The sequence below is a fragment of the Perissodus microlepis genome, chromosome 3 (genome assembly GCF_051167445.1).
Source record: "Perissodus microlepis isolate ML-2025 ecotype Zambia chromosome 3, ASM5116744v1, whole genome shotgun sequence".
Classification (NCBI taxonomy): Eukaryota; Metazoa; Chordata; class Actinopteri; order Cichliformes; family Cichlidae; genus Perissodus; species Perissodus microlepis.
The window spans coordinates 46,143,085-46,158,473 of record NC_140463.1 but is presented as its reverse complement, the minus strand read 5'-3'; the positions used below and the strand labels follow the sequence as shown (position 1 = coordinate 46,158,473).

Here is a 15,389-nt window from a genome sequence, read left to right as displayed (position 1 = left end):
AGGTTATCTTATCTTATTCATCACTGATTGAAGAAAATAAGAACAACCCCAGGTTTCTCTTCAGCTCTGTAGCCAGGCTGACAAACAGTCAGAGCTCTGTTGAGCCAACCATCCCTTTAACGTTAACTAGTAATGACTTCATGAACTTCTTCACAAATAAAATTTTTATCATTAGAGAAAAAACTACCAATAATCATCCCACAGATGTAATATTATCTACAGCTACTTTTAGTACCATTGATATTCAGTTGGACTCTTTTTCTCCAATTGATCTTTCTGAGTTAACTTCAATAATTACTTCCTCCAAACCATCAATGTGTCTTTTAGACCCCATTCCTACAAAACCGCTCAAAGAAGTCCTGCCATTAATTAATTCTTCGATCTTAAATATGATCAACCTATCTCTAATAATCGGCTATGTACCACAGGCCTTCAAGCTGGCCGTAGTTAAACCTTTACTCAAAAAGCATCTCTAGACCCAGCAGTCTTAGCTAATTATAGGCCAATCTCCAGCCTTCCTTTCATATCAAACATCCTTGAAAGAGTAGTTGTCAAACAGCTAACAGATCATCTGCAGAGGAATGGCTTATTTGAAGAGTTTCAGTCAGGTTTCAGAGCTCATCACAGCACAGAAACAGCTTTAGTGAAGGTTACAAATGATCTTCTTATGGCCTCTGACAGTGGACTCATCTCTGTGCTTGTCCTGCTAGACCTCAGTGCAGCGTTCGATACTGTCGACCATAATATCCTATTAGAGCGATTAGAACATGCTGTAGGTATTACAGGTACTGCACTGCAGTGGCTTGTATCATATCTACCTAATAGACTCCAATTTGTGCATGTAAATGGAGAGTCCTCTTCACACACTAAGGTCAATTATGGTGTTCCACAGGGTTCAGTGCTAGGACCAATTCTGTTTACATTATACATACTTCCCCTAGGCAGTATCATTAGAAGACATAGTACAGGGTGGGCCATTTATATGGATACACCATAATAAAATGGGAATGGTTGGTGATATTAAAGTCCTGTTTGTGGCACACTAGTATATGTGAGGGGGCAAACCCCTCAAGATGGGTGGTGAGTTTCTCACCACTTATAAAATGTGTTCAATGTGCTGCCCATTGTGTTGGATTGTCAATGCAACCCTCTTCTCCCACTCTTCACAAACTGATAGCAACACCGCAGGAGAAATGCCAGCACAGGCATCCAGTATCCGTAGTTTCAGGTGCTACACATCTCGTATCTTCACACCATAGACAATTGCCTTCAGATGACCCCAAAGATAAAAGTCTAAGGGGGTCAGATCTGGAGACCTTGGGGGCCATTCAACTGGCCCACGACGACCAATCCACTTTCCAGGAAACTGTTCATCTAGGAATGCTCGGACCTGGCACCCATAATGTGGTGGTGCACCATCTTGCTGGAAAAACTCAGGGAACGTGCCAGCTTCAGTGCACAAAGAGGGAAACACATCATCATGTAGCAATTTCAAATATCCAGTGGCCTTGAGGTTTCCATTGATGAAGAATGGACCCACTATCGTTGTACCCCATATACCACACCAAACCATCACTTTTGTTGTTCCAACAGTCTTGGAGGGATCCATCCAATGTGGGTTAGTGTCAGACCAATAGCGGTGGTTTTGTTTGTTAACTTCACCATTCACATAAAAGTTTGCCTCATCACTGAACAAAATCTTCTGCGTGAACTGAGGGTCCTGTTCCAATTTTTGTTTTGCCCATTCTGCAAATTCTGTGCGCCGATCTGGGTCATCCTCGTTAAGATGCTGCAGTAGCTGGAGTTTGTAAGGGTGCATAAGAATAAAGTTACGTTGAAACCAAGCACACCATTGTTTTTCTTGTGACATTACCAATAAGTTTGATGTGTCACATGGCCCTCTTCCTATTGAAAAAACAAAAGTTGTAACCAAGATGGCCGACTTCTAAATGGCCACCATGGTCACCACCCATCTTGACGAGTTTGCCTCCTCACATATACTAATGTGCCACAAACAGGACTTTAATATCACCAACCATTCCCATGTTATTACGGTGTATTCATATAAATGGCCCACCCTGTAATTCAAACCTCCTTTGTTGCCTGATCTTAGACTTTCTGTGCTGTGCTAGACAAGCATTCTCAGTGAAGTCAAACACCTTTTTTAAGAGCACTCTCATCTAGAATAGACTGTATGGGTCCTCTTCCCCCTTTAAAATCTGGTTCTCTGTATTTATTGATTGTAATGTGTAAAGCAGCCAGATATCCAGCCACTTATCCATTACATTCAATCACTGCTAAGGCAGATCTAAAGGTCCTAGCCAATTATTTTCTGTGTTCAGATTTTAGAGTTATCAAGGCTTTAATTTTATGTCTAGATCAGTGGTTCTCAAACTGTGATACACGTACCACTGGTGGTACTTGGGCTCCCTGTAGTGGTAAGTGGGAAATCTAACCAAATTTTTCAGATTAAATAATAATCCATGCAAAGATGCAAAGATCACACGAGAGTTCCCGAGGCTCTTCTGGGAGCTGGAGTCAACCAGAAGACATCTCCCCAAGCGAGTCCTCTATGAAAAGCAGCCTTTCCTTATCGCCAGTGGTCGCAGCCGCTACAGAGTGCTGGCGGGCTCGTTTCCCGGAGCCTTAAAACTGCAAGTCGGCAGACAGTGCCGCAGTGTTGACAACTTAGCGACTTTGTCGCTTTATTTAGCGAGTTTTCAAACCCCCTTAGTAACTTTTTTTCTAAAAAGCGACTAGCGACAAATCTGGCGACTTTTTCTGGTGTTATCGGGAGACTTATGACGACTTTTTGAAGTGGAAGCAAGTATCGCTCTTACTCTCAGTGGGGCTCACAGGCGGCAGATAGTCCTCACGCAGAAGTCCACCCGAGCTGCTGTCAGAGCAGGAGATGGTCACACCTATAGGTCCAAACTGCAAAAAAATCGCGCATGAGCGAAGCTCCTGCTCCTGCCCTGACTGCAATGCAGTCAGTTCTTGTTTTACTCTTACTTTTTGTGGATCACAAGGTTTAAAACGACTTAAAAACACACACAAACAAACAGTAACTCCGCCAGAGTGCCCATTTTGGGTCACTTTTGCCCGTCACAAGACTGGATAAAGGAAGTGGGTTGGAAATGTGACAAAAAACTAGAGAGCGAAAATTTCAGAAGAAATTTTAAGTGTGCCTATGCCGCTGCCAATGAGTGCAGTTTGCCATTCATACGGCTACAGGGAGCAAAATGCAGCAGAGCAGCTATTCTCCACCATGAACTACGGTAAAAACAAACAGCGCTCGCTCCTCACAGATGACAGCTTACAGTCTTGCGTAAAGATGAAGTGACTTCGTACAGCCCCGATTTGCAGATGCTGTGCGCACAGGTTCAGGAGCAGAAGTCCCATTGTACCACGGCAGACATGGCGATGTTTGCATGAACACGCTTTGTAGCATTTCTTTATTGACCCACACAGCCGGCTGTGGCTTTTCAACTCACAGCCCGACACACCAACACAACAACCGAGAGAGCACAGACTCTAAGCCGGAGAGGCGTGATTACAGATGCCGCTCAGGTGGGTCCGCCTCCCCTGCAGCGGCACTGAAGACCACGCCCTGCCACACACATCAAACACGTAAAATAAATATTTATCCAGATATTTTGCAAATATTTATTTTTCATTTTTTAGCAGCATAGTGCTTTTTGCCAAATAATTTTAAAATTCAGGTCAAGGCGCTAATCATAGTAAACTGTATTTTGATCTCTCCTATATGCAGCGCAGCATACAGAGAGACGAGAGGACGAGGCTGCAGGTACATCACAGCCAAAAAACTAATAAATAGAAATAAAAGAAGTAAGAAAATAAATATATGCTTAAGTCTCAGGGGACAAAGACAAGGTACAATTTAGAATTTACCATTTAAATTTGGAGTGGTTTAAACTAAACAGTGTAGCAGATTGATTTTCTTGGGAGTAAAGAAATGCTTTGCATGCACCTTTTTGTTTTTTGTTATTTTTACACAGCGTTCTGATTGACTGACAATGATCTACAGTCAATTTCGTACATTATTATAAAAACTTTGGTTGAAAGATCCACATAATTATTTAATAAAAGCTAGATATTTTAAATGAGAATAAGAAAGAAAAGTATTTCTTTGCGCCCCCCTTTCCCTGTAAATGCCCTACCTGGCCCCCTGGCAAAGATTTTGGGCAAAATGCCCACGTTACGAAATAGATAAAATGGAAAACTGCCACTCCTCCTCCACCAAGAACCTCATCTTCAGCCAGCATCACCTCACTCAAAAGGCGATGGAAAAAGGTGCTTCGACTTACGAAAATTTTGACTTACGAAAGACCCTCTGGAACAAATTAATTTTGTAAGTCGGGGTTCCACTGTATTTGTGTTAAATTATAGTATTTGTGCTAAATGGTAGTATTTGTCCTAAAACATAGTATTTCTGCCAAATCATAGTATTTCTGCAATGTTATAGTATTTCTGCTAAATAATAGTATTTCTGCTAAATAACAGTATTTCTGCCATTTTGTAGTACTTTTGATAAATAAAAATATTTATACACAGCATTCACACTGCATTTTCGCAGGAAATGCAACCTTTTCTAGTTATTATTTGGTATTAAGACTATTTTAATTAGATTTGTGCTGTATGTTTTATTATTAATGTATTTTATGTATTTCTGTTTGTGGTTTTTATCCTGTGAAAAGTGCCATATAAATAAATTGATTTGATTTTAGTGTGCATCAGCACCAGACCGACAGAGGGTGTGATGGAGTGACGGCAAGTCACAAGGAAAAATGAGTGCTGGTGAGGCAGTGTGTGTTGAGCACAGAAAAGGTAACCGTAGCTGGCTCCAGGTTGACTTCTTTCTGGCTAAGTCAAAGACACCTGAGCAACCAGAAGTAAAGGTAACTAGAGGCACTGGTGACAGCTGATATTGCTCTACCTCTGGAGTAGAATTCATTTGTGTTTACCAACAGCTAGAGTCATCAGAGCAAAAGACCACTAACAGGCCCATTAAATCTTAGTTGCCTAATTATTCAGATAATAAACCAAAGGCAAGCAAAAAAATAAATAAATAAAACAGCTAGACAACAAATGGACAGCAGTCAACCAGATAGCACTGTGTACCAATAACATCAGAGGCACAGAAGGGTATATGAGAGATTAGGCTGACATGAGAACTTACTGATTATGTTCCACTTGTAGCACCAGCTGGAGGTCACTGGACGAGAGCAAGATCTTTCCTCTGACTGGATATTCCTCCTGTAAGGTCATGATGAAAACTGGGTTAGCTCCAGGTGCTTTGGCTTCTTTTCACTATTCAAAGCCATGCCTATTGGGTTAACTTGTGATTTTAAATCTACTATGAATTAGAGGTAGATAAAGTGCTTGAAGTTTATAGTGGTCAGTATGATTACAATAGTGCTATATGAATGAAAAAAACATCTCTGATTGCTAGAACATGTTAGTAGCCTTGCCGGTGCATTTTGTATGGCTCTAGGCGAGAGAGATGATTTGTCCAAGCTGGTAAACAGGGCATTACAATAATCTAAACGCGATGACACAAATGCACGAACATTTTTTCCAGTGGAGTCAGCACGTACAAGTCTGACCTGGCATTTTCTCCATCTTCTTGGAACTATAGGCCTTTGGAGTTGACGCCGCAATGCATTGTGGGAGCGCGGCGCCATTTTCCGGGTCCACAAATCAAAACAAACACACTGTGTTGGAACTACGAATACAAGAAAGATACTTAAAAGCAGCTCAAAAGAGAATCAACTGTATAGAGACCAATTGCGTCCAGAGGCGAAGCGGCAGTACTTGCAGAAAATGTGGACCAGTATGAAATACGGCCGTGGAGTAGAAACCCTGAAGACCTACCGCTATTGACATAGCCTGACATATTTCGTACCTTGTCTGTGGAGTCAGCACGTACAAGTCGTCATTCAAACAAAGGTAAGTCAGCCTGAGTACTGCGAGTGAAATGCATTTGATTTTCCCCCGAACTTTCAAATTAGTGCAGCATAAATTCACTCATGAGGGGGAAATTACAGTGAGAACATGTGGAGGCTCTGTTAGATGGAAAACATAGTGAGTTCTGTGCATTGATGTAACATTGTCCTGGAGGATTTAGTTTTTCTTTATGGTTAAAGAAATGGCAATGATTTATTCATATTGATTATAAATAATTCTAATTATACATCTTGCTTCCATGTTTGTATCCTGTGTCACAAAAAATACATTTTATTTTAGTTTTATACATTGATTAATGACCTGCAGAATCTCCTTATCATATTAAGTGATTCATAATTGTCACTTTATGCTTTCTCCATCTTGAAAGTGATGACATCCTTGCATTACATACTTTAGGTTCATTTCCTGCAGGCAGGTTTCTGAGAGATAACAGGCAGATTTAGAATATAACATGCAGCGTTCTATAGATGGATACATAAAAAAAAAGAAAAATTACACATATGTGGTAACTTTCTAAACACTTTGTTACATTTATGGCTCGCTAGTTCTTGTCTTTAAATGAACTTTGTGTGTGTTTCAGGTACTGCACTCACACTTTTGGCAGCGAAGAAAAACTCATGGCTCAAAGTGGTCTAACTCAAAAAATGATCTTTATTTTACATTTCCGGAAAAGGAGACTGAGCACACAGAGACACCAGCTCAAGTCTAAAGCAGCAGCAGCCAGCCTGATTATTATATACTTCCTCTACACGTCACGCACACTTTAAGTTTCGATCAAACACTCTGCTTAGTTTCACTTTCTGTCTGCACCTCATATGCTCTGCAAAAGCATGCAGTTTCCTGTCAGCCTGCGACCTAGTTCTTTGTCACCTCTGGGCCTGGTTTATAAAGGCCTATACATAAAACAATATAATCAGCAAATTAGCATTAAGAATATATATTAAATACATGACAACTTTCAAAGAAGTGACTGAGTACCACTGTTCAAAAGTGGAATAAAGAAACAAACTAATTTTTGCCTCTTTTTTAAAAAAAATTAAAACCACTTTATAGAACATCACATCAGTTACAATGTAGAATCCATCATTTATAGTTTACAAATGACAAAATGTTTACACAAAATCATGACAGTGTTTACATGATGTCACCCACTACTAGCACTTTATTTACTTTATCTTTTGAAAAAATACCGCTATTTATACAGCAAAAGACTTAAGAATATTTAACATGAGCAAGTTTCATTTTTCCCTGGTTTTACTACCACACTGTTCACCAAAACGCAGCAAACCTTCACCATCTTATCCAGAAGGGTCACCTCTTCACCCTCACATGGAAGAAGTAATCTGATTGGCATGGTGGTATGTTTGAAGCAGGTCCCTTGTGTAGCGCTGGAACCCAGTCACGATGTGTTTCATCCATTTCATTGGCTGGTTTGCTGCAATAATGCCAAATAATTAGCAACTCTATAAATAGAAGGTAGTTCTGCAAAATCACTCAGTTGGATGTTTGTTCTAATTTGCTGTGACCTCAGAGCGCATCGAAAATAAAACTAATAGGCTATAAAGAGTGATATGAACATACTTAGAACTTACCGGAATGAAAATGTCTGGAGCACCAACAGGTATTTGGAGATAGAAGAGAACTGGATATCAGCTCGTCTCACAGCTGCTATCCAGACTAGACGCCTTCGTTTGGTAACATCTGATACACGAACTGCCTCGTGTTGCTTCCAGGTTGGGAAAGAGTGAAAAGATAAACCATTTTCAAGCTTATTCTCTTGCCGGTCGTGCGATCGAACTGTGCAGCCGACCACACAGCAAATACGAACCATGGCTGTTGTGTGTGCCTTCGCTCTTTTTTCGCTTGCGCTTTGTACCCGGAAAATGGCGCATCAGGCCAAAATCCTTTCCATGCCCACCCCCGTGACATCATGCTCCAAAGCCCTAAATATACTTAGATAGGTTAATTGATTAATCCAAATTGCCCACAGGTGTGAATGTGGGAGTAAATGCAAGCGCGAATGGTTGTCAGCCTCTGTGTGTTAGCCCTGCGACAGACTGGCGACCTGTCCAGGGTGTACCCCGCCTCTCGCCCTATGACAGCTGGGATAGGCTCCAGCGCCCCCTCTGACCCTGAAAAGGATAAGCGGAAGCGAATGGATGGATGGATAAAATTCCAACTATAGTGGGGGAGGGGAATCTGAACACCTCACTCAGGAGTAAACTAGACCCTGTGTCACTATATTCTCTTGCTAAACAACTTAAATTGGAAGATGCTCAAACATTAATAAGGGGGATTTCCAAGGACGATGGGTTCACACCAGGGACGTATGACTGATGAGAAAGAGTTTGGTAGGCTTTTGTGTGGCTACTAAAAACATGCGGTGGAGGACATTTAACTGGAAATGTGGCATTAGGTATTTTATCACTCCACATGTGAAGAGTAAACTGCTTCAAATGCAACAGACCTGCTATGTCTTGGAATATGTCATTTACATAGATCTCACCTGTACCCACATCTTCTATGTTAGCATTGGCCACTCGTTAGTATGCTGGTTACGTGGGCCTGACTTATAATTTCATGCATAATTTTATTGTTCACTTGGGTTTCAGCTTTGCATAATCATGAGCATTACAGTTTTTCCTAATTGTTTACACACATTTTCCGAAAGCATATTGTCAGAATTCAACACACAAATCAAAAAACACACACACAATGGGCAAAACCCTTCAATTCTCCTGCAAAATAAAGTCATCATATTGACTTACTGTAAGCCTTTTTATGTTCAGTGTAACACTTACTACAGACAGTACATAGGCCTACATGAGTGCATTGTAAAAGATTACAGAATGTTTGTATACAAAACTCACAAATACATGGTACCAAATATATTTTTACTGTATTCTCCCACAAAAACAATGTACAGTGTTCATCCCAACCAAAACAAAGTTGCGCATACCATCAGTGTTGGCCAAGTTACTTTGAAAAAGTAATTAATTATAGTTACTAGTTACTTCTTCAAAAAAGTAACTGAGTTAGTAACTGAGTTACAATATTCTAAAAGTAATTAATTACTTGAAAAGTAACTATTGCGTTACTTTAAAAAAACGTTTAACCCTCTGGGGTCCAGGGTATAATTGGCCATTTTTTACTACTTTTGATTCTCCCTCCACATTTCACCTTTAAAAACTATTTACTTTGCCTTGTTTGGTATCATCCTTTTCAGCACAACCTCACGTGTCTGAATTTACAGTCATGTTTTCATTTTGATATACTGTATTAACGCAATTGATCTAAAATCAGACAAAAAACATAAAATCAGAGTAGAAAAGGTTATATTTTTTACTGTAACAACCACAAACATGTTTAATGAATCATATTTCATAACTTAAAATGCAAATATAAATTGTCAATTTTAAAATCCTATGCACAAGTTTTGCAAACAACAAAGTTATTTGCATCCATTTACCTTTTACCTTGATTTTTTAAATAACCATTTCAAACTATTTACAGAACAATCAGCTGTTCTGTATTCAATAAGATGCCACACAAATTATTTGCGCCACTCCAAAAAATTAATTTCTGTGCACTATAAAGGAGAACATCACAGCCTGATACCTGCAGGTCTGACAGCAGCAGGTGTATCACTCCTGTTTCTACCTGGAGACAGCAGTCGCCTCATTGTTCTGACACACAACACAAAACTATCCACAACACTACACACTAACTACACAAGACAACACATTAACTACACACTCAAACACGCTAAACGTCACAAATCTCTCACATCGCAAAACTTGCTCTCCCTCTTTTTCTGCTCTCTCCCTCTCTCTCTCTCCCTCCGTCACTCCTAAAACTTCCCCTGTTTTGTTTTTTTGTTTTTTTTACTCATAAGCAGAGAGTGCTCGCTGCGCTGTCCTTAGACAGTATACGTGTTAGTCCAATAATCACACAACTGGTATGTTAACTCCAACTTTAATGGTTGCCTTCTTTCGTTCCTCCACACAAGAAAAAACTGACACTCCAACAACTCCTACTTCCCCTTCCCGCCTGCGTGTAGCCATGCCCCCCTTCACTGGACACTTGCGCAGTGGGACAGATACATCTTAACAAACGTGACGAAACTATTGAGGAAAAACAGCCGCGTATATATTGATTATCATGACTCTGGTTTTACGTGGCCTATCAACACAATTTAAAAACTGGTATATATCACCTTGTTGCTTTGTCTTTAAGTGGTCATGTGATTGGCTTACCATGACTACTTTATTCTTTCACAGTCAAACAGCAGCACTCATGCGATTGTTTTGCCCCCTGAGCTCCAGGTGTTGTGCTAGACAGTGATCATGATTACCGTCCGTGGGAGCGCGCACACCTGCTTAAAGCTGTAGCGTCCAGATTACTTACGTAGTCAGCTACTTCAGTGCAACCGATATAAGATGCGGTAAGCTGAACACAGCTTCAACCATCTGTTTGTTGAAAAATAGTAATGGACCGCATTTTCTTGTTAGTAACCCATATGGAAAAGATATATATAAATCTTATAAAGTTTGTATCTGTCTTGTGTGAAACTTGTATGAAAAGCATATAAGAGTGAAAACGGATATAAGATCCCTTGAAAAATTATATAATGAAACTTGTATGTTTTGGATACTTACTAAAACAATGTATGAAAGTAATGAGAAAGTGGCCACTTTCATGAGTAAATCATGTAAGCCTTATATGATTTACTCATGAAAGTGGCCACTTTCATGAGTAATCACATATAAGTTTTTACTATTTCTTTTCCATATGGGAACTGTAACGGCGTTGTAACGATAGGAATAGTAATTAGTTAGATTACTCGTTACTGAAAAAAGTAACGGCATTACTTGTAACTTACTTGTACTCGTTACTTGTACTCCCATCACTGCATACCGTGGTCTGCATATACAAACAACAGAGGAACCTACTGCATAGAGTTACAGTAAAAAAAAAAAAAAAACAACTTTGCTGCATCCTCTCTTCTGTTTCAGTCTGCCAGAGCACCTCATCCACATCACAATCAACATGCTTGTGATGCAATATGCTCCCCACCCCAGTTACCTATAGCTGCACAAAGGGTACAATTGCCAGTACGTTGGTCAGGGATTTGGCCAGGTTATGTTCCTGCCTCTCCACCTCCTTTTTGCCAGATTGAACCCTACTTCATCTATGGAAAATATATTCATGGGGCTTTTCTATGTAATCCATAGATTTTCTATGTAATACACTCTCTATAAAAATAAGTGTGTACTGTAAGTGATGCAGAAAGACAGACTTATGAAATAGTATACAGTATATGCACTCCAGATATATGTGCATTACAATATAGTCTACAGTACTGCAAGAGTACCATCTGTAACAATCTAGAATACAAACAGTAGGCCTAGGGGCATAGAATTGTACTCGAAGAGTCGCTGCTGCAAGTATGTGTAGGTTACACTTGCACATACTGATATTGTAGATCTTTAACTCTTGCAGTTTCGTTCAAAGGGGTTGAACACATCATTAGAAACGTGTTTTCAATTGTGAGTTGCTGTGTGTAAACATCACAGCTGTGTTGAAGTTGTGTTCACGTTTTGCTGCCAGCGTTTACAGTTTTGCAACATTCCTACCTCTAGTCCTACCTCTTACTCAATGTGTACTACCACTGATGACATTGCTTCTTAGATTTTATTTATTTTATATATATAACTTTTTTTGGTTTGTTTATTTTAAAGGATTTTTAATGTAAAAATCTACACGCAGCTAATGAAGAGATGCCATACTGTGTTTTGTTGTTCTTGTAACAGTGACGATACGGATCTATTCTATTTATTTCTAAGAGGTGCGGACTAAATACAGTTGACGCTAATAAGAGTAGGACAAACTGTAAATTAATAATTTTTTTACAATAATTTTTTCCTCCTTGGTTGCCATCAAGGTACCATCAGGCCAAACAGAGATTGAGTACAGCAAGTCACTGAACACCGTTTCCAAACTACCAATTTCATGCGAACAAGATGAGCAGATGAGTTTAAAACTTTAGTGGCTTCATTCTCCCACCTGAATGTGTATCTTTTAGTATGTTTGTGTCCATCTGAAACAGTAAAGGTTGTGGAGGTTGAAACAATGTGTCGGCTGGCAATGAAGGCAGTAAAAACTTTCAAGTGAATAAAGAATCCACAGAGGAAAGCATCCCATCATGATAACAGATGTCCTTAATGACAGAGGTGGTTTAAAAAAAAAAAAAAAAAGAACAACAACACTGCTGCCACTAACATCCATGGCCATGCTTAAATATTCAAAGTCAAAAATCAGGTACAAGTACAGGTACCAAGCAATTGTGCAGTCATTATGTACATATATTTGGACATAAGTATAGATAATGTTTTTGGACTTTTTGTTTCATCTTCATACATTGGATCCCACCTGTGGTGGAGTCCAGCAACAGACATACTTACCAAGTACAACTACAAACTGATCTATAATTAGCAATATGAGGCTGGACTAAGACATGGACTTTCATTCTACAGTAGTTACCAGCCACATAAACTGGCCTAATAATAAACAGTTAAATGACTGGCCATGGACAACAGACCAATTATTATACCACTTCTTTAGCCTCATTTTAAGCTGCCATGGAGCTTAGTGACAGCAAATAAAAGGTAAGTGAAAGGTTAATGAGATATTTTCCCTTCAATTTAAATTTATTAATATGGTGTCAAATCACAACAACAGTTGTCTCATATAGGGCAGGGTGTATGGTAAAAACCATATACATATATATATATATATATATATATATATATATATATATATTAAACACACATCTGACCTGTGTGGCAGGTTCTGTATGCCTCTTCGTTTGACTTGGAGAAATCCATTCCACCATCACTGTCCTTCCCTGGTGCAGTCCTTGGAGACACAAAAGAATTAGGGAGATTAATATAATGTGGGATTGCTTACATAGACTGGGTCAGCTTGCTACAGTGTAGCATCACTACGTCTCTGAGAAAAAAAATAGCAGTCAGACTGCATAAAAGATATCATTCCTTTCCAATTTAGGAAGGTTGAATAAGACAAACTTCAGTATTCTGTTTTATTGTTTGAGGTCAGGTGTAAGTGTCACGGCTGTCAAGGCGAGCCGTGTTGTGTTGGAGGGAAAAGGACCCAAAATGCAGGCAGTTGACTGGTAATGCAAGTGACGTTTATTTACAAGTAATAGGGTGATGGAAGAGGCAGTGAGGAATGACAAATGACTAAAGAAACCTAAACTGGGAAAACTAAATAATAGTGAAGGCCTGCTTGAAGCTGACGCTCCGGTGCGTGTGTCAAAAAAATCAACACACTGCTTCAGAAGCACTGTGTCGAAGCTTGATTTGTTTAGCCAGAGTCACGTGATCAGTGACGTCCGAAGCTTCATTTAGAACCTAACTGCTTCGGTATCTGATTCAATGGTTTATAAGGAAGCGAATCATTCGCGGGATTTGTGGAGTGTTTTGATGGTGACAGACATTGCTTTTGTTTTGTGCGTGTTTATTTTATCTGACAACGGGAAAAACTTAAAATGTCAAAAATCTGCTTTTCATAATATAAATATCATTAAATAACTTGAGAAAGACTTCTATTTGACTCTTTACATTTAATGTTATAAAAATATATATTTTATGTTTTAAATAATCTTAAACTGTTAGTCTGCAAAATGTGCAGCAATTTAATTTATTTATTCTCTTTAGCTGATAGTTTGTGGGGCCCAGTTAAACTGTATAACTGCATCTCTACCAGTTTCTGTGCACTCCAGCCTCTTCTGTTCCATGTGAAGGGATTTTTCTTAAGGCAGGAGAAATTATCTAAATATAAAAGGAACAGGTTCGGCCATCGCACAGTGGAACAAATTTTCTTCTTAAATACAAATGGAAAAGGGTTACCTTACATGCATCATGTTTTTAATTTGCAAGTTCATAAGCATTTTCCCTTTCCAGTTCACAATCAATTCTACCCCCAGGTCAAAAATATGTATAGGGAAATTTCCCTAATGTAATATTATTTATAAAAATAACCGTCTAGCGATTAACCGCATAAGTACATGGAGGCGGGACCTCACAGCAGAAGCATACTCCATAATGTGTTGTACATTATTATATGTAACGTGGTATTTTTCAATTATTGTATTTACCAACATCAAGACGTCACAAGCAAAGAAAGACCACACCATGATGCATGTTTAAACAAGGAAAGTTTACTGGTCAAAATTATTTATTAAAGAAATAAATAACATTTTTGTCACCCCAAAAAATACACGTTTAAAGCAACACAACGGTGGCCCAATATCAGACAGAATTCCACTCTGTAGAATGGGCAATCATTACGAAGCAGTTGGTTTTATTTTGTGGATTCAAGCTGCTCTTCATATTTTTGGCCACCAGATGTCACCAGAGAGGACTGTGTTGAAAAGCTTCAAGTAATGAACCATTTTTCAATACAAGCTTCAATGCTTCAGAAAGCTTCATTTGGCCATCACTACTAAATAACAAACCTGAGAACATACAAAACGGGGTGCGGGGCAGAGAGACGCAGAGAGAGGGACAAAACACCATGGAACACAGACGAACCGGCAACAAGCAGGAGAACACACAGGGCTTAAATACACACAGCAGTAATCAGGGGATGAGAGACAGGAGGGCAACACACCTGGGAGAAATCAGAGCCCACGGGACAGGGGAAACGTTAACTGAACACACTCACATGAGATGGGGACCTTCAGAATAAAACAGGAAACTCAGACACAGAGAACCAGACAAGGCAGTGAACTAAACAGACAGGTTCACAAACAGACAGTGTGACACCATAGACAGACAGAACATAGAAGTGGGGCCAGGGCAGGCACAGAACAGAAACCTAACAAATGGCAAATCATAACAGAATACATACTCAGAATAAACAAAAGCATAAAGAAACACAAAACACTGAGCCGGCAGACTCAGGACCAGTGTTGGTCAAGTTACTTGAAAAAAGTAATCAGTAACTAATTACCGATTACTTCCCCAAAAAAGTAATCCCGTGACTTTACTGATTACTTATTTTCAAAAGTAATTAATTACTTAGTTACTTAGTTACTTTTTAAAAACACGATTTACAACCTGAGTAGGTGATAAAGTGATAGATCTGTCAGCCCAATTCTACTTTTTCTGCATAATCCATCATACAAAATGTAATCAAATGAAAAGTCTCTTTTTAAAACTTGTTTTATTAGTTTTAACCTTTTAACTTTATGCATCAAGCAAAAATTTAATTATATGCAACATTCTCTGACTGGAAGAAATTTGTTTAACATTTAAACTTATTTTCTGCACATTCCAGCACATAAAATATATTTTTTTGTGTGTGTGTTTACACTC

The 15,389-nt window shown here is 39.1% G+C and overlaps 1 protein-coding gene across 2 annotated transcripts in view; it reads right to left on the bottom strand.

The window, feature by feature from the left end:
- The window catches only part of adam19a (ADAM metallopeptidase domain 19a), a 102,522-nt gene that overhangs the window by 65,721 nt on the left and 21,412 nt on the right, over positions 1–15,389 (bottom strand). For both annotated transcript variants that reach the window (XM_084924628.1, XM_084924629.1), the window contains exons 2-3: positions 12,827–12,906; positions 5,201–5,277 (exon numbers count right to left, since the gene is read on the bottom strand). In XM_084924628.1, the coding sequence (XP_084780754.1) occupies positions 5,201–5,277; positions 12,827–12,906 (157 nt within the window). The remainder of the gene's footprint in view (positions 1–5,200; positions 5,278–12,826; positions 12,907–15,389) is intronic.